Source organism: Delphinapterus leucas, chromosome 8 (genome assembly GCF_059928025.1).
Source record: "Delphinapterus leucas isolate spDelLeu-1000000601 "Yukka" chromosome 8, BTC_Dleu_Yukka2, whole genome shotgun sequence".
In the NCBI taxonomy this organism is placed as follows: Eukaryota; Metazoa; Chordata; class Mammalia; order Artiodactyla; family Monodontidae; genus Delphinapterus; species Delphinapterus leucas.
The window spans coordinates 55259646-55285322 of NC_143136.1; the positions used below are offsets into that span (position 1 = coordinate 55259646).

The 25677-nt window shown below is 36.8% G+C and overlaps 1 protein-coding gene across 3 annotated transcripts; it reads right to left on the minus strand.

Annotated features, from left to right (window-relative positions):
* Nucleotides 1-459: 459 nt before the first annotated feature.
* RBM45 (RNA binding motif protein 45) lies at nucleotides 460-23612 on the minus strand. Of its 3 annotated transcripts, XR_016394120.1 has the most exons (11): nucleotides 23145-23612; nucleotides 19198-19320; nucleotides 17207-17333; nucleotides 14933-15055; nucleotides 13945-14124; nucleotides 10771-10900; nucleotides 10516-10600; nucleotides 10155-10318; nucleotides 8409-8609; nucleotides 5874-5952; nucleotides 460-4971 (listed from the first exon to the last, which is right to left on the minus strand). XR_016394120.1 is itself a non-coding variant. In XM_089916628.1 (10 exons), the coding sequence occupies exons 1-9, from the start codon at nucleotides 23442-23444 to the stop codon at nucleotides 8417-8419; spliced, it is 1425 nt and encodes a 474-aa protein (XP_089772754.1). In that variant the 5' UTR covers nucleotides 23445-23612; the 3' UTR covers nucleotides 460-498; nucleotides 8409-8416. The 3 variants fall into 3 exon arrangements, 2 of the variants coding, with proteins under 2 accessions (XP_089772754.1, XP_022425833.1); XM_089916628.1 differs by lacking the exon at nucleotides 5874-5952 and having other exon boundaries at nucleotides 460-498; XM_022570125.2 differs by lacking the exon at nucleotides 5874-5952 and having other exon boundaries at nucleotides 23145-23610.
* Between the last annotated feature and the right edge of the window lie 2065 nt (nucleotides 23613-25677).

The window sequence follows — 25677 nt, forward strand, 5'->3', positions numbered from 1 at the left end:
ACTTTGATTATCCTACTGTGCTCAATATTTTCCCAATGTTTGTGGAAAACAGTACTTGCCTTTTCACACATTCCTGATTTTTGTATCTCCAATACAAATAACTTTGCTTAAACAGTCTCCTGAGGCCTTCCTTCTACCACTTCTGCAGCAATGTGGTCAGAAAGGCAGTCTCTAGGGTGCCACAGTAGTTGTAGTCTTGGTCAGCTAGCTCACATGGACCTGGACGTCTAGATACTGGCTGCAATTCATATACGACAGTCATTGGACTCCCTTTCCTGTGATAACCACTCAAATGGATTTTCACAGGGTCTGGTAACTTTCTCAAACTTTAGTGGGAACTGCATATTCTCCTGAGGACAAGTCTCTTCTAATTAAATAAAGCATGTTCATTGTAATGAATGAACTGCAATTTCATATTTTAACTAAATATTTCTGTTTGACCCCCTAGCAATACCATACCTTTGGTTCCCAGGATCCATTGTTCTTGAGTTACTGTTTCTAGAAAAGGAAATAATGCAATCCATTTATTAGAATTCAGATATTAAAATGGAACTTCTTATCTAATAAGGATGACCTTTATGTTTTCTCTCTTTACTGAAATCGTATGTAAAAATTAACTGCCACGATTTTTAATAGAGCTTACCATCCACATACAGAAGAAATAAAACTTGCGTGTGGCTGTACTGCTGGGTGAAAAGGCTATATAAACATTTCATTTGTTTTTGCCTTTACTGATTTTTAGTTTTACTCATTCATAACAAGTACTGACAGGTAAACTGCACTTACAAATCAACAGAATTTTGGGGTGCACCAAAAAAGCATTCATTTTATAAGAAAATTCACTTTAGGACTGCAAGAATACTCACTTACACATACAAGATTTCTGTACCCTTGTGAATATTCCATTTCAGTTTTTTAGACACTGATGATAATTATATCACCTTCATGCTCTTTTGTCATTTAAAAAGAATGACATGTACCTATGCACTTCTTTCGAGACAAAATCTGAAAACTTATTAACATAATTCACTTCAAAATAAATGTAAATAAAAAATAAAATTAGGTAGGAGCTTTGAATGGCATAAAGCAAATAATTACCATCCTTTATAAACATCAAAAAACATTTGTCAACACGAAAAAGTTGGCCTGACATTTTGCTATTTGTAAGACTGCTTGTGTTTTTCAATTTCTTATTGTAATTAATACTTACTGATATTAAATTGAGGGAAAGCAGATGCTTAATTCTATTAAATAATGCTCAAGGTAAACGACTTGGAAACTTCTCAGTGTCTTACTTTTACAACAGTCCAACCTAAGGTCCAACACATAGAATCTCTTTAGGTCAGTGAACCACAAAGTCAATGCCAATGACTACCATATTAGAATCACTTAGGGAGCTTGTTGAAAAACTCACCTCAAACCTATAGAATCAGTGCATTTCAAACAAACACCTGAGGTGACTCTTATAGACACTGAAGTTTAAGAACCACTGCTCTAGACAATACAAATTCTATCATTTCAGGCTCAGTGCCTTAGATAACACTGGAATGCTGCACTTTGTTTTTGAGTGGCAATGTTTATCACCACCTAGTGGTAAAGTCTCATTTCTATTCTCTGTCCATTAATATTGAGTAGGTTGAGAACAAATTTCTGAGAAAGCTACAATTTTAGAGTAATAATTTCCTTAGTATTTTGCATTAACTTTTTATCAAGGGTGGGATAAAAAAGTTAAAAAAAAACTAAACTTGTAGGGCTTCCCTGGTGGCGCAGTGGTTGAGAGTCCACCTGCCAATGCAGGGGACACGGGTTCGTGCCCTGGTCCGGGAAGATCCCACGTGCCGCAGAGCGGCTGGGCCCGTAAGCCATGGCTGCTGAGCCTGCACGTCCGGAGCCTGTGCTCCGCAACGGGAGAGGCCACAACAGAAAAAAAACAACTTGTAAATAAAACTGCACCATATCATATGAATAAAAAAGTCTATATTTCAGAAGGATCTTTCCTAAAATCTACTCCTTGTAACACTAGTGCCTCTAAAAACATACTTATTTCACAGTGCAAACTATGGTCCTCTTTTAGAGATATAGGGATGGGGTACATTAGCATATTAAAGGCCCCGGAAGCTTCATGGTCAAAAAACCTGTGAACTAATAAATAACTGAACATTTCCTAAATATACTGGACCATGAAAATTTCTTTCCTAAAGAATACGTATTGACTTCTCTCAAGAGAACACTATTTCAAGGAACATAGTTTGGGACATGGTGCTCTAGAAGAGCAAATCTGATAGCTGCTTTCAGCATCTGTGATCTACCGTAAAAGACCTGACAATAAATTTACAAGCAAGTTTGATTGGGCTTTATTTTAAATGTTAGTTATTATGCGAACCACTTATTTGAAAGAGAATTTTATTGATCTGTATTGCTTAGCATTTTCTTTTAAGTAAAAAAACCCCATAACTAATAAAAACCCCACTATGTTGGCAATTTTATTAACTGACGTATGCATGGTATTGAAATATCTATACATTATATTCATATACCAAAAGTGCATTTGAGAAGTAAACATTTAGGTGAAGACATAAGCACTAGATTATTAAATGCTATTTCTTAGGTTCTAGAATTTCCTCATTTTAAGAAAAATGTGCGATTCCGGCTTTTAAAGTTTTAGGGATAAACTGAAAGCAAGAGACAGGAAAGCAGGAATAAGGCTAAACGATTAAGATTAAATGCAACACTGAAGCCAAAGTAACCATTATTTACTGAGGCATGCAATTGGGAGAGAAAACACAAGAGAAACTCACACTGTAAAAGCCAAGAACTGTTTTGTAGACAGAGTATATACATGTATACGTGTTTTTTTCAGAATTTATATGAAGGACTCAAGGAAATAAACATAGACGAGGCACTTCACTGAAACCACGACGGTTTGCTGCAACTGGCTACCTGAGCTTAAATGCAGAATAGAAAATTTGGGGTCATTTAATCTGCACTAGAAAATCAGTGGATGGCAGGAGGGTATATGACAGCTACCATGTGAAATAGCTAACTTCAACAGGGTCCAGTGAAAAACTTTAACAAGTAAAATAGCAGGGAATCAGGTTTTATGTCAATTATGGGGATTAACCAAAGATGTAATGGACTTAGGCAGGCAGTAGGGAGCTTCCCATTTTTACATATTTAGATTAACCACCTGGCAGGAATATTTCCGGGGGAATTCAAGCATTACTTGAGTGTTAAGAGCCAGATAACCTACAAGGCACAATTTAATTCCAATCTGTGAAAATGGAACTATGTGTGCAGTAAATGAGTTTGGGATGAATAAATCTATTGGTAATTAATCCTCAACTCTCCTCAGTTAAGTTTTTCATTTCTAAAGACCCATTTGCTTCCTTTTTAAAATATGGCTTTTGGCTCACAGAAAGATACTTGGTTCAATTCTTGTTCAGTAAGTCTTGCCTGGGAAGATAAGACAGGATATTTTCTTATCTAAATTTATTAAAATTACTGATTCAAAAAAAAAAAGGATTTTAATTTTTCAGCAGAGAAATGTCCAAGTATGAAATATGCTATTATGCTCAGTGAATTTAATCTTTTCACTATTTTTAATTTAACTCAGGATGTGAAAGGCATAATGCGGAGGTAATTAAGTGATGTTTTAACAACTGCATGCCATTTAATGTCTATTTTTTTTAAGGTGCCAAACTCTTGACTTAGATATACCTTTTCTGATACATATCATTCACCTCAAGAGCAGATAAAATTTTTTTCTTGGATTTTCAAAATACAAGCAGAGTAGGCTCCTCATTTTTAATCTTTTATGAAATGACTATTCTTCCTATCATAGCCTGTACTGAAAATTGCTTATATATCATATTTTTGGAGTGGCCATTATGTTCTGTACTTATAAAGGGAAAATGTCCACCTACCAAAGCCACTGATATTTATTTAAACATATTATCAGTGATAACTTAAATTTTTTTTCCCTTAGCACCACTGCTCTAAAATCTTGAAAGGGACTTCCCTGGAGGCATAGTGGTTAAGAATCTGCCTGACAATGCAGGGAACATGGGTACGAGCCCTGGTCTGGGAAGATCCTACATGCCGTGGAGCAACTAAGCCCGTGCACCACAACTACTGAGCCTGCGCTCTAGAGCCCACGAGCCACAACTACTGAGCCCACGTGCCACAACTACTGAAGCCCGCACCTAGCGCCCCTGCTCCACAACAAGAGAAGCCACCACAATGAGAAGCCTGCACACTGCAATGAAGAGTAGCCTCTGCTCGCCGCAACTAGAGAAAGCCCGCTTGCAGCAGCGAAGATCCACAGCAGCCAAAAATTAAAAAAAAAAAAAAATCTTGAAAGATCTGTACAAGATTACCAACAAACTGTTGTATCTTGGTATAAAAAAATCATTTCTAATGATATGTCTTTGGGCTTTTGCTCTAGAGTAAGTGTAAGGAGCCAATCTATATGTGTAGGTTGAGTAGCAATTATATTTTATTGAATCTAAGATGCAACTGATTGAAAACAGCATCTTTATGTTCCACTAAGAAAGAAAAAAAGAGGTTGTCGATTACAGTAATGGATATCAAAATATTTCCAATGTCAGAAGTGTAAAAATGTGCATCTCAAAATCAATGAAATATGTCATTTAGTCAAATTCTTAACCCTGACTTTCAAGTTTTTTCATTTCTGATCTTTTACATAAATAAGGCATGATTTAGTTAAGCAAAGAAAACTTTATTTCTGCCACACATAACAACATATTGCTCTAAGAAACAACTACTATATTAGTTTTAGCATTAACGTGTGGTTTAAAAATACATGTCAACAATCCCTGCTCCCCAAGACAAAACAATGCTGTGCAGAGACTATCAGGTATATGAAAAAAAAAAGCTGTCAACTGTCCACAAGGAGTGCGTCCAGTCACATTTTCAGTCAGTCAGCTGAGGATTATGTCATTAGTCTTTGTTCTGTAGAAAGAACACAACACAAGTATGAAAATCATCACCTGAAAGGAAATAGCTGTTGTATATAGTATACCTAAAAATGTTAGGAGTTATTCCTTTATTTCGTATACCCAATGTTACCTGCTTACTTAATCATAGATGCCTCCAAATAAGCAAAACTAAACTTACTCAGAAGGATGATGCAAGCGGGTACTGAATTTCTGGAGGGAAAATGTTGTAAATTAATACAAAAATCATGCATGTGAGGATGACAGCTTTGGGTTTTATCCCTACACACCAGGCTGATGAGTGGGCGTTCGTAACTGTCTTCTTAACCATGAGTCCAACTAGAGCATGTATGCTGAAATATTTTGTACTTTTGGGTAGCTAAACTCAACTAACCATAATTGTTCAATCATAATTGAGGGACAAGGATAAAATTCAGAGGGATTTTCCTCAAAACAATATGTCAAGATAGAAAACATAGGAAGTGAAAAAAGTGACAGTTGTACAAACCGTTTTATGTGATTAAAAAAGAAGGAAATGGACCTATAAAAAAACACACACACACAAATCAGGATGCTCTAAAATACTAAAATTTCTGTTTTCCTCAAATAGAAGAAGAAACATATTTTGCACATCAGATCCACCTCAAAATAGAACTCAGCTATTTTCAAAGTGATATTCTTAGACCAGTTTCTTCTCCTATTTCCTAGTCATGGCTCAGTTAATCCTAGGCTTATTCCTCAGAGACAAAAGGAACTAGCCTTCATGAGTAGTGTTCGTGTTCTCTTAAAATTAAAGTAACAAATGAAAAAGTGGCCCCCATCTCCCCTAAAATCTTCAATGGTTACAATCATGTAAAACTTAGAAAAGTCTTTCATACTATCTTATTGAACCTTAAAATAATATATTATTTAACGTACCAACAAAAGAGGTGAATCTCATTATGAAGTCCATGGGAAATGGGGATTCGAAGCAAAAATAAAAAAAGCCGTGCTGCAACTAGAAGACATTCAAAACCAATATAGCTCATTATGTCCTACCATTTTCAACTAATCTGACCCTACTTTACCTTTGCCCTGAATATGTATAACAGCTCAATAAAGGGACAAAGGAGAGATTTATATTTCATGACTAGCCATGCTGAAGAATATGCACTTCCTCTAATGTAGGGAATTGGATGAATGCATATCACTTAAACATGATATTATAAAGCTTCATTCTCACACACTTGCTGGCTAGAAGGTAGTTTTGTATCATTAATCTTAGTTTCTTATTGTTTTGATGAGATGACATAAAGGTTTCACTGAAGTCACCAATGCACGAGTTTAGCTCACACTTTCAAAGCATATTAAAATTTTATTTTATAAGGAATTTTGCTGACTCATTTTCTTTCAATAACCCTATGGAAAAACTCGGCCTCAGAAAGGTGAAAAGATCTGCCAAATCATAGTTAAGTGTCAGAGCTGGAACTCCAACTCAGATCTTCTGATTTTAAGTCTAATATTCTCTATACTATATAAATAATTATTTTAAAAAAGGCTCAATCACAGGAGTAATTTATATATTTTCCCCATACTAAGAAGTTAGTATTATTGTCCTTTTTTAAGGACAAAGATTCTTTGAGTAAGAGTAAGAACTGTTATCTATATTTTGAAAGACTCACAGACATGAGTAAGCAGTTTTGTATGCTATTTTAGAAGACAGCTTGTGTAAAGAGAATTCAGTTCTTAATGTTTTATTTGCAAACACAAAAAACTGCTTTGTTATAAGAAAGACTTGTTAATTCTTTTTCACTGGCAAATTTAATATTTCTGAATTGTATGAAGTAACGGGAGTGGATTTTGTAATTAAATAAAACATTTCTAAATTGAGATGATTCATAATGGGCCCAAAAGGCACTTCCTATTGACAACTGCCTTCTGTAAGGAGGAACTAATCACTTGACTTGCTCTATCAGAGGAAAGGTCATCAGCAGTTAGAATTCAGACAATTCATTTTGATACTTCCTAGTTCTCATAATTGGTCAGAAAGAAAACCTGGTGAAAAGAAAATTGCTTTCAAGTAAGTAACTTCAAACTGACTCTAAAGTACTTGCCAACTGCTATTATTTGACCAGCAGTGGACTTGGGAAGCTGGTGTGTGTGTGGGAATGGGGAAGCTCTCAGCTTCCCCTGAAACTCAGGATTCATTTCCAGAATGAAAAAGTGAAAGAATCGAACATTTCTAACTTTCAATAATGTTTCTCCAAACCGTGGAGATGTGAGCTGTCCTAGAAATAGAAATTTAGGTTTGATTTCTTAAAACTAAAAGAAAAAGGAATTCATAAGGCTGTATGTAGCATTATTTATAAGTGACAAGAGTTTCTGGAAATTGTCAAGGTTATTTTTGAAAATACATATATGCACATGAGAGTATTTTCTGAACGTGCAGTTTTAATGTACAAACTCACAAATATGAGTCCAGAAAAACACCAACGTTTAGGTTCAAAAGGTTCAAAAAGATGCATTACAATTGACCCTTGAACAATGTGGGGGTTGGGGTGGCTACCCTCCACAAAGTTGAAAATCTGAGGATCACTTATCATGGGTCCTCCATACACGCAGATACTCCTTACCCACGGTTCTGCATCCACAGATTCAATCAACCTCGGACCCAACCAACCTCAGATCATGTGGTACTGTAGTATTTACTACTGAAAAACATCCACATGTCCACAGTGGACCCATGCAGCTCAAACTTGGGCTGTTCAAGGGTTAACTGTATTTGGTATTGCTTTTTAGGCATTTCACTAGTGAATGTCAAGACATTCTTTATAAAGACTGTCATAAATTACCTCAATTCATAACTCAAAACATTAACTGTTCAAGTTAAAAATCTTTAGAAGTATTCCAATTTTAAAGTTTATGTAACCATATAGTAAAGTCCAATTCTTAATAGCAAAGACCTTCACACACACACAGACACACACACAAATACCATTTAATTTTCTAAACTGAAATCTGATTTTATTTTATAGGATAGACATTCTCCCAGTCAACATCAAAAACATTTTTTAAGTTTAAAAAGTTCAAGTTTAGGGCTTCCCTGGTGGCGCAGTGGTTGAGAGTCTGCCTGCCAATGCAGGGGACATGGGTTTGTGCCCCGGTCCGGGAAGATCCCACATGCCGCGGAGCGGCTGGGCCCGTGAGCCATGGCCGCTGAGCCTGCGCGTCCAGAGCCTGTGCTCCGCAACGGGAGAGGCCACAACAGTGAGAGGCCCTCATACCCAAAAAAAAAAAAAAAAAAAAAAAAGTTCAAGTTTAAAAAATATACTGTAAAATTATCAGCACAGTGCTTTTAAGCCACAGTGCTTTTAACCAACAACTTGTAAATCCTTAAAAAGAAACTCTATACATATTCCTTTCGTTACACTATTTAGCCAATGTGTTTTAGAATTTAGATTAAAAAGAGCATACCTCAAGAATCAGTAAGTTCTTTGTCGTTTGTTAGATTCTTCTCTTGGGGAGTCTGCCAGCATAACTTTAAGTCTGACTCCATTCAGGATCTTTCCATGTAAAGTAGTAATGGCATCATTAGCACTTACTCTATCTGCATACTTGGCATACCCCACATTTTTTCCTGACACAAGGTAAACTTCGATCAGGTTACCAAAACGACTGAAACAAAGTAAAAAAAAAAGATCAACTGAAACTGATAAGTAAAGATGCTCAGGTCTAAAAGTTGGGGTCCATTCTGGACTCCTTTTTTCACTCCTTTTCCCACATCCAATCTCTAATAATGTCAATCTTCCTTCTTAAACATTTCCTCTATCAGTCAATTTCTCCTCATTATCACTCAGATCTCTTTCCTCATTCTGACCATCATTATCTTTTTCTTAGTTTACTCTAATACCTTCTTCACTAGTTTACCTGCCCCCTGGGTTTATCCTTCTCCAATCTATTCTCTATCCTGTCTTCTGAGTGATCTTTCTAAAACACAAATATGACCATTTCCTCCCTAAAAGTCCCTTCAGCTGCTCTTCATGCCGCCAGGGTAAGGACAAGCTCTCTAATATAGCTTGTGGGCCTTTCTTGACTTGGGTCCTTGTCCTCTGCAGCTTCATCTTCCCTCAGTCTCTCAAATCCCATATTCCAACAACCTCCTTCCACGTTCTCTCCGGCAGGCATAACCCCCCACACGCCCAGCTTTCTTCCCTGGTTAAATTATTTGTATCCTCCAGGCCTCCACTATACCTTGCTTCTTTCAATAAGTCTTCTCTGAGTTTCTAAGGCAGGTGCCCCTCCTATGTATTTCACAGACTGAATACTCCTTTTCACCATACAACCTCTCTAGGTTGTAATTTCCTATTCACTTATCTGTCTCCTACATGTGATTAGTTCTAAGAGGACAAGAACTATTACATCTTGTTTACGTAATATAATGTTTGTTTACACAATGTCTCTGGCACTTAGCACAGTGACTGCCTGGTACAGAGGAGAGGTTAAAAAAATAAACGAAATAAATTGGTTAAATAAAAATCAAAATACTTGAACCACATCACTGATATTTTGTGAAGTTCTTTAACAAGTTTCTATCTATCTTTTAAATAAATTCGCTAACATTGTAAGGCAAATAGGAAAAAGACCAAAAAGAAAAAGTTACGGTTAAAGAAGTTACATTAAAAACAAACAAGTCTTCCCCCTTTTTACACTTATTTTATATACGTACGTACATACACACACACACACACACACACACACACACTCTTCCCTACAATCAAGTAATTGTTTACTCAATGTAGTTATATAATCTTTAAGGGTCCAATAGAGTGCTGACAAAATAGAAGATGCTTAATAAGCACTGTTCAGCTGAATTCTAGAGGACAGGTCTATACAGATGTATCTTCTATTAAGAAACAAATGATTTGTTCATTCTATGTATGCAACTTTTCAAAACAATACTCCATGTTTTATGTCTTCAAAACAAAATAAAAGGAAATTCTGTGTGGAGACTTATGACATGTAAGTAACAAAGAAGAGAAGGAAATAATTATATATTTTAAAAGGTGATATAAATAAGAACTTTTTTAAACCACAGAACGAATCATCTGTACCTGAAAGGTACCGCACATAGGAAGCTTCAAGAGTGCAAGGCTGCTTAAATGACTGGTTTAAATAAATTATATTATCTAAAAATGTAACTCTGTGGAATTGAAATCTTACCAGAATATATCCTCTAGTACATCTAAAGGTAAAGGATGTGGATTAAACACGATAAAAAGTCTTTCTTTCACCGGAGTTTCAGGAGGGGCTTTTTTTTTGCATGACGGAAGTACAACATCTGTCTGGATTTGAGGCAGCTGTGATCCAGAACTTCCTCCAAATTGCTGTTGAAGAATTAGGTTCAAAACAAAAAAAAAGAAAAACTGCACTTTAGGGATTTTTAAGTCAAGAGCTAAAGAGATGTGTATCATGGCACCTATGTGGTCTTTTACTATATCTCTGAAAATTTTCTTACACAGGTAATAAACAAAGGCCACATTTATTTTATACTGCTGTGAAGGTTAAATTCTTACCTACTTACCAGAAATTGCTGCTGACTTGGGTTATTCCACACCATTGACGCAAGCTGTGCAGCTACCATCTGTGTTGCCATTTTTCTAAGGAGACTGGAGATAAGAACTGGTAATACACAGAAAACTAGAAATGTTCAGTCTCTAAACAGTAACTTATTTTGTGTGACTTCCTCACCTGAGAGGTCAATTCTATTTTTATTCTCCAAGTCATATCACGTATATCCAAAGCTTGGCTTTAGGCTAGCTCCTGGAATGGTACTTACTCTGATGCATTACTCCCATCATCAATGAAGGAAACACCTATCCGATTCCCAGGAGGATACTGAAATCCATGTAACTTGTATTTTGCATAAATAGCAGATGCTACATTAAAATACTGAACCACTCCATGACCTAAAACAAAGCAGAGAATATACGGGAATTAGAAAAAAAGCAGATTCAGTATCTAAAGTTTGTGTTGCCATAAGAATGAAACAATAGAGGAAAACACTAATATCACACAATTAGTAAATATATAATCAAATGTGTCAGAAACCAAAGTTCTGTTATACATGTGTTCAATACCTGTGTTCCTATAAAGCAAAGTATAAACCAGATGTTGGTAAAAATATGAACATGATATTTTTTTAAAAAATGGTATCATTAGCTTAAGTTCTGTCCAATGAATTTAATTTTAAGATCTTGGCTTTTCTTATATGACAGAGATACAGCTAAAAGCCAACCAGTTTTTCTTAAAATTTTCATTCTTTGAAATATACTTTGAAATTCTAAAATTTTCCCTATCATAGTAAGAAATTAAATGAGAAGTGATATATGAAAAGAATATATAGTCATCTTGACTAGCTGAAGTGGTAGACAGAGAAAAAGTGATATATGTAGTAAAACCAAAAAGCAGGGGAACAGAGGGTTTCAGATCAAAAGTCACATATTTCACATTCCTTTGAAGACCTTTTAGCTAAGGGGATAGATTTCAATTCAGGAAGGTGATGCTACAGGGGGGGGAAAATTTTATACAGGAGCCCTTACATGGCAAGCCCAGGAGCTTGTAACACAACCAAAAGGTTTTCACAATACATTTATACTATAACTCACTTTGGGAATAACAATGTTTTAATTTAATGTTCCTCTCTAAATCTAAGCATCTCAACATTTTAATGAAATTGAAACTCAGGAGCAAATGAACATATAAAACTAATTCAAAAAAAAAATTCAAAAAAAAAATCAAAAAAAAAAAAACTAATTCAAATAGGATTCTAACTATATAATACCTCTATTAATAAAAAGGTGTTCCAATGATACACATATTTATCAGACACATCCAACCAGAGAAACAATAGAGAAGGTAAAGGAACAAATACATTTCAAAGTACCAGATAAAAAGGAAAGACAATACAAAACAAATAGAATTACATATGAATATAATAACAGATATGCCAAAACCCACAAAATGTGCACCTTAGAGTCACAACAAAGAATGACAGCAGGGACTTCCTTAGTGGCCCAGTGGGTAAAGCTCTGAGCTCCCAATGCAGGGGGCCCGGGTTCGATCCCTGGTCTGGGAACCAGATCCTGCATGCATGCCACAGCTAAGAGTCTGCATGCCACAACTAAGAAGTCCACAAGCTGCAACTAAAAAGGATCCTGCATGCCGCAATTAAAAAAGATCCCACATGCTGCAACAAAGACCCTGCATGGGGCTTCCCTGGTGGCGCAGTGGTTGAGAGTCCGCCTGCCGATGCAGGGGACACAGGTTCGTGCCCCGGTCTGGGAACATCCCACATGCCGCGGAGCGGCTGGGCCCGTGAGCCATGGCCACTGAGCCTGCGCGTCCGGAGCCTGTGCTCCGCAACGGGAGAGGCCACAACAGTGAGAGGCCTGCGTACTGCAAAAAAAAAGATACTGCATGCCACAACTAAGACCCAGAGGCAGGCAAAATAAAAATAAATAAATTAATAGTAAAAAAAAAAAAGACTGATAGCATAAGACTGGGTTAAAGTTGGAGATGGTACAAAGTAGGTCAATGACTTTTTAGTAGGTCCTGCTAAAAGACCAGTGCTGGGTAGAGTAATATTGATTATGTGGGAGTGTCTGTATGAAGGGTGTGGACACTCTAGGTCAGTCAGTCTATATAATCTGACTCATCTATTTCCCCTCAACATCCATAAAAAGACACCCTAAAATGACTAAATCAAGTATATCTATAGTACTGGAAGAGATGCCAAGTATGATTTCTCTATACCACCCCTCACCTCCAATTCTTTAAAAACCAACAAACTGAGTGCCTATTATGTGCCAGGACTTGCAGTAGATATCTTATATATATTATTTCTAATTCTTATCTAACCATGGCATAGAAGGTACTAATAATCCCATTTTACAGATGAGGAAAGAGAGACTAGATAGAATAAGCAATTTGCTAAGGTCTTACAACTATGTGTCATTTTTGGGATTTGCACCTGAGTTGGCTGCAAAATGGAATGCCAACCTTTTCCCATTACGCCACTAGGGCATTTTAAAAAAGCCTTAAAAAAATCAAAAGGCTTACAAGAATACAAAGGTGGATTAACCTAACACTAGATAATAGGTTTAATCAATGAACCAGTTACCAAGTTCAAATGGCTGACATTAGAGTCTTGCTTCTACTAAGAGTGGGGAGAAGCAGAGAGAGAAGTAGGGCAATTAAAATGCTTGAAATGGGAAAAATGCTTGAAAAGGGAAGGAGCTCCATTTTGAGGTATAAAGTTTAAGAAAAAGAGACTTAGGGAAGAGGAGAAAACTTTAAGGGTTTTATCACTTTGCCTAGCATTAATGAGAAGTACAGAAAGAGACCCTATTCTAAAGTATTTTTGTTGTACAACTGGAAACAGAATGCTCTATTTTATGGGCGTTAAAACAGTTTTAAAAAAATAAATGACTATAAAGTAGATGTATTCCCAGGGATTTGTTTATTGAGGTATCACTATATTTGAAAGTTTAAGGTAGAGAAAAAAGAAACAAAAAACTGTCATACAAACAGTATCTGACATAAAAAGTGCCATTGGAACAAACGAACTTATTTACAAAACAGAAGTAGAGTCACAGATGTAGAAAACAAACTTATGGTTGCCAGGGGGAAAAGGTGGGGGGAGAGATAAATTGGGAGATTGGGATTGACATATATACACTACTATCCATAAAAAAGATAACTGATAAGGACCTACTGTATAGCACAGGGAACTCTACTCAATACTCTGTAACGACGTATATGGGAAAAGAATCTAGGAAAGAGTGGATATATGTATATATATAACTGATTCATTTTACTGTACAGCAGAGAGTAACACAACATTGTAAATCAACTATACTCCAATAAAAATTAAAAAGAAAAAGTGCCACTGGAGGAAAGCCAGTTTAACAAAACACAGTATATTAAAAAATAATACAGACATTATTTTTACCATAATTAGAATACGGATCTCGTTGAACTTCACAGTATTCCAACCCTGGTACTATATCAAAAATGCTGAAAAGCTGCTCTTCAGTGAAAGGAACTCTTGATACAACTGACAGGCGTTTGGAGATGGATTCCTGGCCTCTGTTGTCATTCTTGTCAAAACTTGAAAATTCAGATTGTTGTTCTCCAACAATATAAAAAAAAGCGCAAATCTTTAAATTTCTATACATTCAGAGATTCATTTAACATTTTAGATACTAGAAAATAAAATGAAGTGTCATTAAGTCCTCTGCATTGAACAAAGGCACTGTCTTTTGTAATATGCTCTTGGTCATCAGCACTATCAGGAGAGACAAGGACAAGAAAACAGACAACTCTCCCCATTTCCCTGCCTTGATGCAGAAATATAAGCAGAACTGTGTAATGTAATTTCACAGGAATACGTTTACTATGCAAAACTGCAAAATATGGCAAGTGTTTCACCTAAAGGGAAGTTTATGCCAAATAACATTTACAGGTCTTACTTTCATCACTCATTTTCCCCCTTTTCTAACTTCTACTTTTGTCATTCCTCTCCTTTCTCTAGCCCTAATTTTAAAGCAGCAGTAACTTAGGGATAAAATTTTAGGATTCATACTGAGGGGATAACTGTATTATGTCTTTCATATTTCTTGGTCAGCTGCCTACAAGCAGCAGCTCACCGCCCCCCCCCAAAATGGCAGTGTAACACTGCCACTGACAGTGACACAGTGTAACACTTAGATAATCCATAACTAACCACAAAAACTATAATTGGAAATAAGTTAAACAAAATAAGCATTAAATAATGACATTAGGTGTCGTGACCAACTTCTTGAAAGAAAAAAAGCCCTATAAATTCTTTTATTCACTACGTGAACTTCAGACTGCTGATAAAAGAGTATTAAAAAAAAACCCTCCAAATCAGATTGCATACACTACTTATGCCATTAAAGTAAAGATAGCCCACTTACCAAATGGAAACATATTCACTCTAGGTTCATGTCCCAAAGTCTCCTGCCTCATATTACTATAATAATCTTGTTCTGAGGATTCAGATGCTTTATTTTTAGGTTCAGCCAAGATTGCCCTAAAACCTGAAAAAGAGAATCCATAAATTTCAAACTTCATAGCAAATTTAACACACCTACAAATATACTTGATTGCTAGTGCTTGACTTAGTTTTATAATTGTATAAAACAAAATCTACACAAACAACCATCTCCACCAGACCTACTTCTTCGCTTTTTGAAAGATGGCAAGGACTAAATGAGAAACAGCAAGAATCCCAAATTATGGGTCAATGTAGATATGAAAGATCAGCAATTCTATTCTATCCTTTCCAGTCTCCCTCTACGACAGATGACATCATCATTCATTCTCTCAGGCTTTCCAACATCAAAATCCAATAGTGCTTCTTCACACCCAACTGTCATCAAGATTCTTCCTTTGAAATATACTTAGATGTTATCTTTCACTCCAACTTCCCTGCCTCTGTTTTAAAATTAGATTCTCGTCAATTAATTACAACCCTTCAACTGATCGCTTTGCCTCTGGATCAAGAGTTTTAACTAGGAGTCCAACGATGAGTTTCAAAAGGTGGGAAGGTTCATGAACCCTCTGAAACTTTAAACATAATGCTTATTCATATGTGCACATGGGCATATTTCAAGGGAGAAGGTTCACAGCTTTCATCATATTATTCAGTGGTTCCAAAAAGGATAAAATGAGCCTCTTTGAATTCTTCCTCTGGAAATCCACTCATGATACTGTGGTTAGATCAACTGTGCTGAAACAGTTTTTGTTATTTTTCTCCTTTTAAAACAATCTACAAGGGATTTTCTAATGTGGACTAAGCTTGAACTCTTCATCACCTCCCGTGTACGGTTCCAATGTACCTAGATTACTCTGTCCCTGTTTCTCAACAGGAATACCAAGCTTTATTCAGATTGTTGCCTTCATGCTATTAAGCAAAGACGTTTATTTCTAGCTCTGTGTCTTTACTAACATTGCTCTCATCTTCTGCCCCGCCTATTCTACACCAGTTGCAAATCCTACCTCCAGATGTATTCCCATGCTCATTTGGTGCACTTGTTTTTCACCATTGATAGGCTATATCACATAGCTCTGAACATTTTCTCATTTGGCAAATTTTTATTGAGTCTACTATAAATGGCAGCATCTTTGCTAGAGATCTCAATGAATCTTAATTGAGTACTACTCAACTGGGTACACTACTATATCGAGTACTACTAACAGCAGTACTAGGTACTTGGGGTGACAGCAACAGATAAATAAGACATAGAGCTTTAAAAAATCTATTATTCCTTAACTATTTTTTGCCTATTAGATCTCGGCTACCCAATATAGCTGTCAATTCCTTAAATGCCAGCGTTGCTATATATTCCATTTGTATCCCTCTACTTATATTGGTGAGTATACCATAGGTACTCAGTTAATGTTGGTTGATTGAGAAATTTAGAGGGATCTGAGAGAAAATTTTGGTGTATACCTTAGGGTTATCTAAGAGTTCTACTGATTAACAATAATCATTTTCAGTATGTATCTATTTTTATAATACCCTGAAACCCACTAATTGAATTATTCTACATCTCATTTCTAAGGGTCAATATAACTAGAAGTATGACAACAAAGAATATTTTCCTTGGCCTCTTTAGAATTCTTATTCTTCAGAATGTACACCAGCAACAGCAGAAGATCCGAATAATGTCACTCTACCTTGAAATTAACCCAATGTGTATTTACTTCACAATGCTAGCAAACCTTAAAAATCCTATCATTATTTATATGTTTATTAGTATACCTAATTCTATTTAGGGTTTAGGTCAAATATAAACAAATATTACAGAATACTTGAATTTCTTTAAAATATAAAGAATAAATATTAAAAAAAAACCCAACCTGAAAGGGTTGGTCAATTTTTTAATACTTAAAATTCTAAATAATTTAATAAACCCCAAAAACCTGTAGAAATAATAACCAAAGTAGGACAACAGCATTTTCACTGAGTTAATGCAGTTGCTCATATTTTTTAAGATAGTACCTCAATGAAAGCCTAATCACAGCCCCCAAATTATTTTCATCCTAGGACTATATATATTTAAACTCCCATTGCTGAGATTAAATTAGCAGGTATGGCTATTAGCACAAACCAGTATTAGATTATAATTAGAATAATTCGAATTTTTTCAAATGTCTATTACAATGATAAATGAACACATCCTTACTTCGATCACAGTTTTCTATTGCTTGGGCAGCCTGTGATGGTTTTAAGTATCGAACATAGCCCAAGCCTTTACTTTCTCCAGTTACTTTATTCTTAATAATGCTGCAATACTCGATATCTCCATACACCTATGAGAGTTAAAAGAAATGATCTTAGAGGAGTCAAAATTAATAACTGAACAGATTTCAGAACTAACTTAAAATTTACTTGTTCTTCTTGCTTACAAAAAAAGAAATCAGAATTTATAGCTACTTTTAATAATGGAATAAAAATGTCACAAACTAATGAGGCACTAGAAAAATAACCATAATGATGATAAAACCAAATAATAACATAACCAAAATAAAGATACTTTTTATTTACTGAGCATTTGCTTTACATATATCACTTTATTGTTATAACAGCCCTTCAAGGATATATATATATCATACTGCTTATTTCACAGACCAGAAGCTGGGCCTTAGAGAAATCAAACAACTTGCCAAAGTCATGGAGGGAGAGCAAAAATTTGTACATGGTCTGGAAAGCTCCAAAGTCTTGCTCAGTGTTGGTTAAGAGCAGAGGCTCTGGAATTGAACCTTCTTTATTTTAATCTTGGTTCAGCCACTTATTAACTGGGCAGTTGCCTATCTCCTTAGCTGTTAAATGGGGCTAATAGCTGTACCTACCTCATAGGGTTGTTTTAAGGGTTAAAAGAGCAAGTACACCTAAAGTGCATATAGAGGGTCTGGGACATAGTCAGCACTCAGTAAATATTAGCTGTAATTATTTATCTGCCTTCTAACATGAACATAAATGATTGTGTAGACTTTTGAAGGAGTGCCTCTTGAAGTACATTTTTAAAATACATTGGTTCACGCAGAAAGTTAATACTCCATGTGAGAAATATGTGGTAAATGTTTACTTTTAATGTTGGAAGAAATACGGGATATAAATTCTTACTGTTTATTATTAATTTTATAAAATTTTCATGTAACCGTTAGTAACTTAACTACTATATATGTATTTAAAAATGCCACATTTGTTCACTCAGAGAAAGATAAAAGTTTATAAGTATATAAGGTAAAAACTTTATTCTTACTATTGGAGGAAGTATGGAATATATATATATTTGGTATTTGTTATTTTTGAAGTATTTTATTCAATCCTCGGTTGGGGTAGGATAGAGGAAGTTTGAAAATTACTTTTTACTACTTGTTTTCTTTCTTGCTTGTTGTCCACATGATTCAGTACTGGGAAGATTAGTAGAAAAAGAATAAAAAATTACAACTCAAGACAATTTAAAAATTGCTTTTTAATAGTTTTTGTGAAAGTGTGTCACTGCTTATAAAAGTCAATGGCTAAAAAGAAATTTTAAATTGTCTCCAAATTTCATTGACTACAATCTAGCTATAGTTCAGAGTTGTAGGTAGTTTTTTTTTTTTTCTTTAAATATAATTCCTTCAGAGGTCTAATTTTAAAACAAAAACTATAGAGGATAAGTCTTTCTGTGAATAAGTTCATCAACATGCCACAGACTTGTAACAAATGTGAGATAATACAGTTCACACACTCAGGCTTGCCTGCCCCACCTCTCCATGAGAGGCAATAGAGAGGAGTGCTAAGAGGGTGCTTTGAAAATTTCAAGACCAAGAGCAGGCTCTGGATTCAGACACCCCGGGCATAAATCTTAGCTCTAACACCTACTAGGTATGAGACCTTACTTAAAACTCTGAGCTTTATACTTCATTTTCCTGAATCTTTATTTTCATTAAATGGGGGGAAAAACACCATCATCAATATTTTCCAGGTTTTATATATTTTTAAAAAGTTAACTTATTTTAGTTTTAATATTTAATAACTAGATTGAAATAGATGACTTAAAAATAGTTATTTAATTCTCCACCACCAATCTAATGATCTAACTCAAACAAAACAAGATTTAGTAATTGTACAACCAATGTAAGACTGTAAGTTATCAAGAACCCTAGCTGATTAGAAAATGTTAAGTACCTTAAATTTTTCCCGTAGATCTTCTTCTGTGTAGGACTTTGGTATCATAACAAATATTCTTGTAAGTTCTTCATCTTCAACATCTCGGTGACTTCCAGATGATCTGGACTGAGCAATGAAAACCTAAGAAACAAACAAAACCCAAAGAATAATGCGGAAATATCAGTCAACTGCTTTCCTACTCCTTAAGAATACTTACTTCATTATTAGTATGGGATTCATGTTAGGTTAAATGCAATGTAATAGCGTCTTATCAAAAAACATTTTGCTAAAGCAATCTTTATTGCAATGACTTTTTATGAGATAACACTGATCTTTGCACTTTTTTTCCGAATTCTTTTTTCCTTTGTATTTTCTTTACCAAGAGCAACAGTCAGTGCACTGAAAGAGAGCAACAGTCAGTGCACTGAAAGAGAACGTGTACTCTAGGCTTGTTGGGTAGTGTTCAATAAATGTCAATTATATAGTTGATTAATAGTGTTATTAACATGTCATATCCTTACTGATTTTGTCTACTTTTTCTGTCAGAGACTAAGAGGAGTGTAAAAATCTGAATATGAATTTCTCTCTCCTTTTAGTTCTATTAATAATGCTTCATGTATTTTGAAGCTCTATTATTGGTTACATGGACATCTGGAATTGTTATGTACTTTTTGATTGATATTTTTATTTTTAGGAAATTATTCTCTGTTAATACCCTTCCTGTTGAAGAGCATTTTGTCTGATATCACACCAGCTTTTTCTATCCTTTTACTTTCAACCTCTTTGTATCTTTATACTTAAAAGTGCATCTCTTGCAAACAGCATTTAGTTTGGCCTTTTAAAAAAAAATCCTGACAATCCCTGCTTTTTAATAGGAGTGTTTAGCCAATTTATGTTTAATTTAATATTGACACAGTTGGGTTTAAGTCTAGATGGTCGTATTTTTGTTTGCTTTCTAATATTAATCCTTAAAAAAGGTAACATGACCATATTCTGGATCATCTCAGTTACCACCTGAATGACTTATGTGAGCAAGAAAATGCACAGAATGGACTGAGGCTCTGTTTTTCTATTAGTAATTTAGTTTTATTGAAATATTATCTGTGACATTAGATTATTACCTGGAATTTAATTTGCTTTGTGGTATTGCTTTAATTTAATTCATAAAATTGCTTTGGTTTTATATTATTCCAGAGGAATGTAAAATCTTTAACTATGATTGTGGATTTGTTTCTAGAGCTACAAGCATAAGAATTTTAATGGTTACTCTTATTTTTTATAACTTGTAGAAATGTAATAAAAATAATGTAAATCACAAGACAGGGCCCTTGAGTATTTTTTTCCTTTCTTCTTCTTCTTTGTCTTTAAAGGGGGGCTGTATACCATTCAGTGTGAGAAAACCTGAACCTATGGAATTCCAGAGGAGAAGGGAGCAACTAAAAGGACAAAGAATTTATAGAGCCATGGGATTTTAGAAATATTGAAAAATAGGGTCATTATGTTTGCTTGGAAAACAGGTGTCACAGAGGTGTAGAACCTTGCTTACAAGATACAGCTAGAGATACACCCCTAGATAGCATCTACTTCCAGTTATTCCTTTGATAAACTTATACCACATGCCAAGCACTGTATAAGGTATTAGTAGTAGAGTATTAAGTAACACAGAAATGGCCCACTAGAAAGTTAGTCCAGTGCATGTATCAGTAATGGATGGTCAATAGGGAAATACAAATAGGGAACCTTTAAGTACAGGAAGACACTAGGAGAAAAAAAGAGTTTCAAGTAAGATTTGTGATTGGAGGTGCCATCAGATCACAAATTTTTAAATTTTAGAAGATTGAAGCATTTCAAATTTCTGATAAAGATGACAATGTCTAAGTAGAAAACATGTATAATAATCAACCACCTACTGGATGATTTCTCCTGAGACTTTATGTTCACAGACTATGGCTCTAAATTCTTGCAAAGCTAAGAACTAAGATTTTTCTCTTGTTTTCTAGGTTTACCCTTTTCCTCAAGATAATGTAGCTGATCACTCACAGAATGAGTCTCATTTGGACAATCTTTTCTGGCTGTAGGCCTGGTATTAAAATTTTCTTATTTGTCTTGTAGGGCCTTTGGAACTTTGCAAAAGCAAAGTACATGAGAAACACTGAAGGTGAATTAATTTAACTGGAAATACTGAAAAACAAAACAAAAAACCCCACTACATTCCAGCAGAAGACAGCCCAAGTTGAAGCTGCTGAAGAATGAATTTAGACTGTCTAGCTAAGGCACTAGTGCAACAACCCTCTGGCTGAAACTGAGTGGACAAAAATGTGAAAAACAAAACTTAACCTTTAATTATCTTTGGGAATCATTTAATTTCTCTGTGGTGAAAAGGGGGGGATACATTTTAGTGCTGGAACTTTTACTTCTCTTGTAGGAATTTAATGAAGGCAAGGGGGGCCTATAGGTTTCAAATTTGGGGCATTTTGGGGAGTTTCCAAGAAGATCTCTGTGATTATACTATATTCAAAGTAAAAAAATCCTCCCTGCTAAGATCATAATTGGAAGGAGATGAAAATTATCAACCTAGTGCAGGAGTCAACAAACTTCAGCTTCCTGTTTTTCTACAGCCCATGATCTAAGAATTGCTTTTACATTTTTAGAGGGTTGTTAAAAAACAAAAAGAATGTGTGACAGACTGTGTATGACTCACAAAGCCTAAAATATTTACTGACCCTTTACAGACAAAGTTTGCCACCCCCTGATCTAGTATATACTGTGGCCTTACACTTAATTTCATTGATGATCTGTCCTGACTCAGAGGGTCTGGGAGGTGGGAGGAGAGGGAATGTCTATTGTCTAATGTGTTGTTGGTGTATTCCTAGGCTCCTCTCTTTTTTGCAAGAAAGGCCTACAGAGACTGCTACTATGGACAAAGATGTACTGAGGGTTCACCTTGTACTGGCTCTGTGCTAAAAGGAAAGATTAAGTCAAATACCCTCAAAATCACCCTTCCTGCCCTGTGTCAGTATATTAATTTTACAGACAAGTTAAGTGTGGAAACTTAATATAAATACCACCATTGTTAATTAAGAGTATTCAAAGAGGCATTTAATATTAATACAATTACACTGCCATCACAATGATTTGGCTCTTTTTTTTTTTTTAAAATTATATACATGCAGGGCTTCCCTGGTGATGCAGTGGTTGAGAATCCGCGTGCCAATGCAGGGGACACGGGTTCGAGCCCTGGTCTGGGAAGATCCCACATGCCGCGGAGCAACTAGGCCCGTGCGCCACAACTACTGAGCCTGCGCGTCTGGAGCCTGTGCTCCGCAACAAGAGAGGCCGCGACAGTGAGAGGCCCGCGCACCGCGATGGAGTGGCCCCGCTCGCCGCACCTAGAGAAAACCCTCGCACGGAAACGAAGACCCAACACAGCCAAAAATAAATAAATAAATAAATAAATAAATAAATAAATAAAATACATACATACTTTGGTACTGGGAAAATGGCTAACAAGGGAGAGCCACAGTTACATGTACTTTTATCAAGTCTTTAAGCACCTTACCTGCCTGAGGAAAAGCAAAGTTACTTGTTTTTATACACGGTAAACCGCGAGGTCTGAGGAGGATCAGAGAAGTCCTCAAAGTAGGTCAGGGTCGGAGCTGGGCGGTGGATTAGCGACGGCGGGGGCGCGGGGCTGTCCGGGCACCGCAGCTCTGCAGCCGGAGTAGCCGCAGACGCCTGGTCCGACCCGGGAGCGGACGTTCTCTCTGCATCCCCCATCCCCCCGCACCCCAGTGCAGCCCTGCCGGCGGGGGGTCCGCAAGAACACTCTCTGCAACGCCGTCCTCCCCTCCCCGACCCCGACCCCGGAATGCCAGGTGCTGCCCAGTCCGCCCCCGCGAGCGGATGTACCACCCCTACCGCAGCCTGACACCGACCCCGGGGGCACCCCGACCCGGCCCCCGCACCTTGATGGGCTTGGTGTCGCTGGGGCTGAGGCACTGGCCGTGCATCTCCTCCATGGCCCTGCAGGCCTGCGAGCTGCGGGCAAACTTGACGAATGCAATGCCCTTGGACTCTTTGGTGTGCTTGTCCCGCACCACCCAGATGTCTTGGATCTCTCCGAAGGGCGAGAAGCGCTCCCTCAGCACCGACTCGGGCGTGTACTTGCTGATCACCAAGAAGATGCGGCTGTTGGGCGGCTCGTCCAGGCTGTCCACGCCCGGGCGGAAGCCTCCGCCGCTCGCACAGCTCCCAGCTTCGTCCATGGTGCTCCACTCCGGCGCGGGAGCCAGGCCCGCACCCCTTTACTCCTCCTCGCTCCCGCCGTGCCCGCCACTGCAGCAGCTGCCCACCCAGTCGCAGCCAGCCTCGCGTCCGCTTCCGGAAGACGGAAGGGTCTGGGGCCCGGCGCAGGCCGGCCACGCAGGGTGCCGGCTTTGGGGTCGGGGAGCTGCTGCGCCCCCTAGCGGCCCGGGGGAGCCTGACGCAGTCTACGGCGCCAATCCCGCGGAGCCAAGGCCCACGCACCAGGTGTGTGGTCCTGGTTCCCTGTTGCTATAAGTGTCTGGTGCGCGGGCTTTCCCGTCGCTGGCTCTGCCCCACTCCCAAAGCCCATGGTGTCTTCCCCCAACCTTGCCACCTTGGTCGTAAGCTCACTAGAACAGCTCTATAGGACTGAGTTAAAACGTTCAGCCTTAGAGCTGATCATCCAACTCCAGCCTCATTGTTGAGAAAACTGAGATGAGGAATTGGGGCCCATGGAGTAGCAAAAGGTAATAGAAAAACAAACAATAGAGCCCAAACCAGAAACAACTCCATCTTCTGATCTACTCAACTCCCAGAAGCAACCGTGGAAGGTTTAAGGGCAGAAAGAATGCAGCGCACAGCTGTGGAACTAGGAGAAATCCTAAGGTGCAAGCAAAGTGGGAAATCTGTACTGACTTCTAAGGCTTGTTGTTAATGGGCCTTGAGGAGAGGTCAGCATAAAATTGGCAGAAATCCAGAAACAAGGCAGTGGCACTGGAATGAAGTGAAAGGAACAAACCAGAAAATGGTTCAGGAGCAGAGCTTCTTAAATGTTCAAGTCCAGGGTTACTATGAATGAAAATAGGTAAATACTGTTCATTGGGTGCCAACCATAAGCCAGGCTCTGTGCAAGGAGATAGACATACAATGCAGAAATGGAAGGACATGACGCCTGCCCTAAGAGAGCTTTTTTTCTATTGTGGAAGTCTTACATGAAAATATATAATGCAAAGTAATATCAGATTGTGTTAAATGCTTTTGTCACTGAATTGTGTGAGCTTGGACAAATTACCTCATGCTTCCAACTTCAGTTTCCTCAACTGTAAAGTAGAAATAATATTACCTACTAAATAGCATAGTTGTCAAGCTTAATTAATTCATCCATTCTATTAAGCCAGAAATGTTTTTGACTGTCTACTATGTGTTGGGAACTGTGCAATACCCAAGTGATATGTCTTAAACAAAATGATCACTCTCCTTGCCTCATGAAGTTAATAGATTGGGCTTGTCTAGTTAGGATTATTTGAGATAATATATATGGAGCTAATAGCTTAGTGATCAAATAAGATAATATGCGTACAATGCACGATGGAGATTTTCTTATTCCATTTCACTATGGTGTCCACTTCCCCACTCTTGATATTGTATAGTTGTATGATGGCAACCGAAAGTTAGGGATTCTGGGTTCCCAATCAGGCTTTAGCACAAAATTGTGACAATTTCTCCTTGTATTACGGTCCACATCTGTAAAATGAGGGCTCTGTTTACCCTGGAGCTTAGCAAGTTAAGGAAGTATCTTATCTTAACTTTCCACTTCTCTTTATCTTAGCCAGACCAATCAAAGTGAATGAAAACAATGTGGTAATGTAATAATTTTATTGATGTGATGAAAGTGTGGATTCTAGCAATACTATTTTCCACCAGTGCCATCTAGTGGAAAATGTATAATTTTCTTAAACTGCACTTACTGGGAAATTTCTATTAGTAGAACAAGATTACCGATTGGTATCCTGAAAATTTTAGAGCAGTTAATTTTATTTTAGAAGGGATAAAAGATTGGATGAAACAAAACCAGAATCAGAAATATTGGGTAATGCTGAGAAAGCAAAATTTCTTTACCATTTAATCATGTGAAATACCACATATTCACTGAAAATAAGAAATTTACTTATAAGTTACTAAATTATAGTAAATATATCTTTCTTTGACTTGTCTATTTATTTTAAACAGATTTATTGAGATATAATTCAAATATCACACAATTCACCCATTTAAAGTGTTCATTTAAATGGTTTTTAGTATTCACAGAGTTGTGCAACCATCACCACAATTGTAGAACATTTTCATCACTCAATAATGACAGATTTGTCATGTTTCAAATCATATAAAATCACATTTGAACATGAATCACATGTAACTAAAACAGCTGAAAATTCTGAGATTTGAAAGGATGATTATTAATTTGTCTTATGT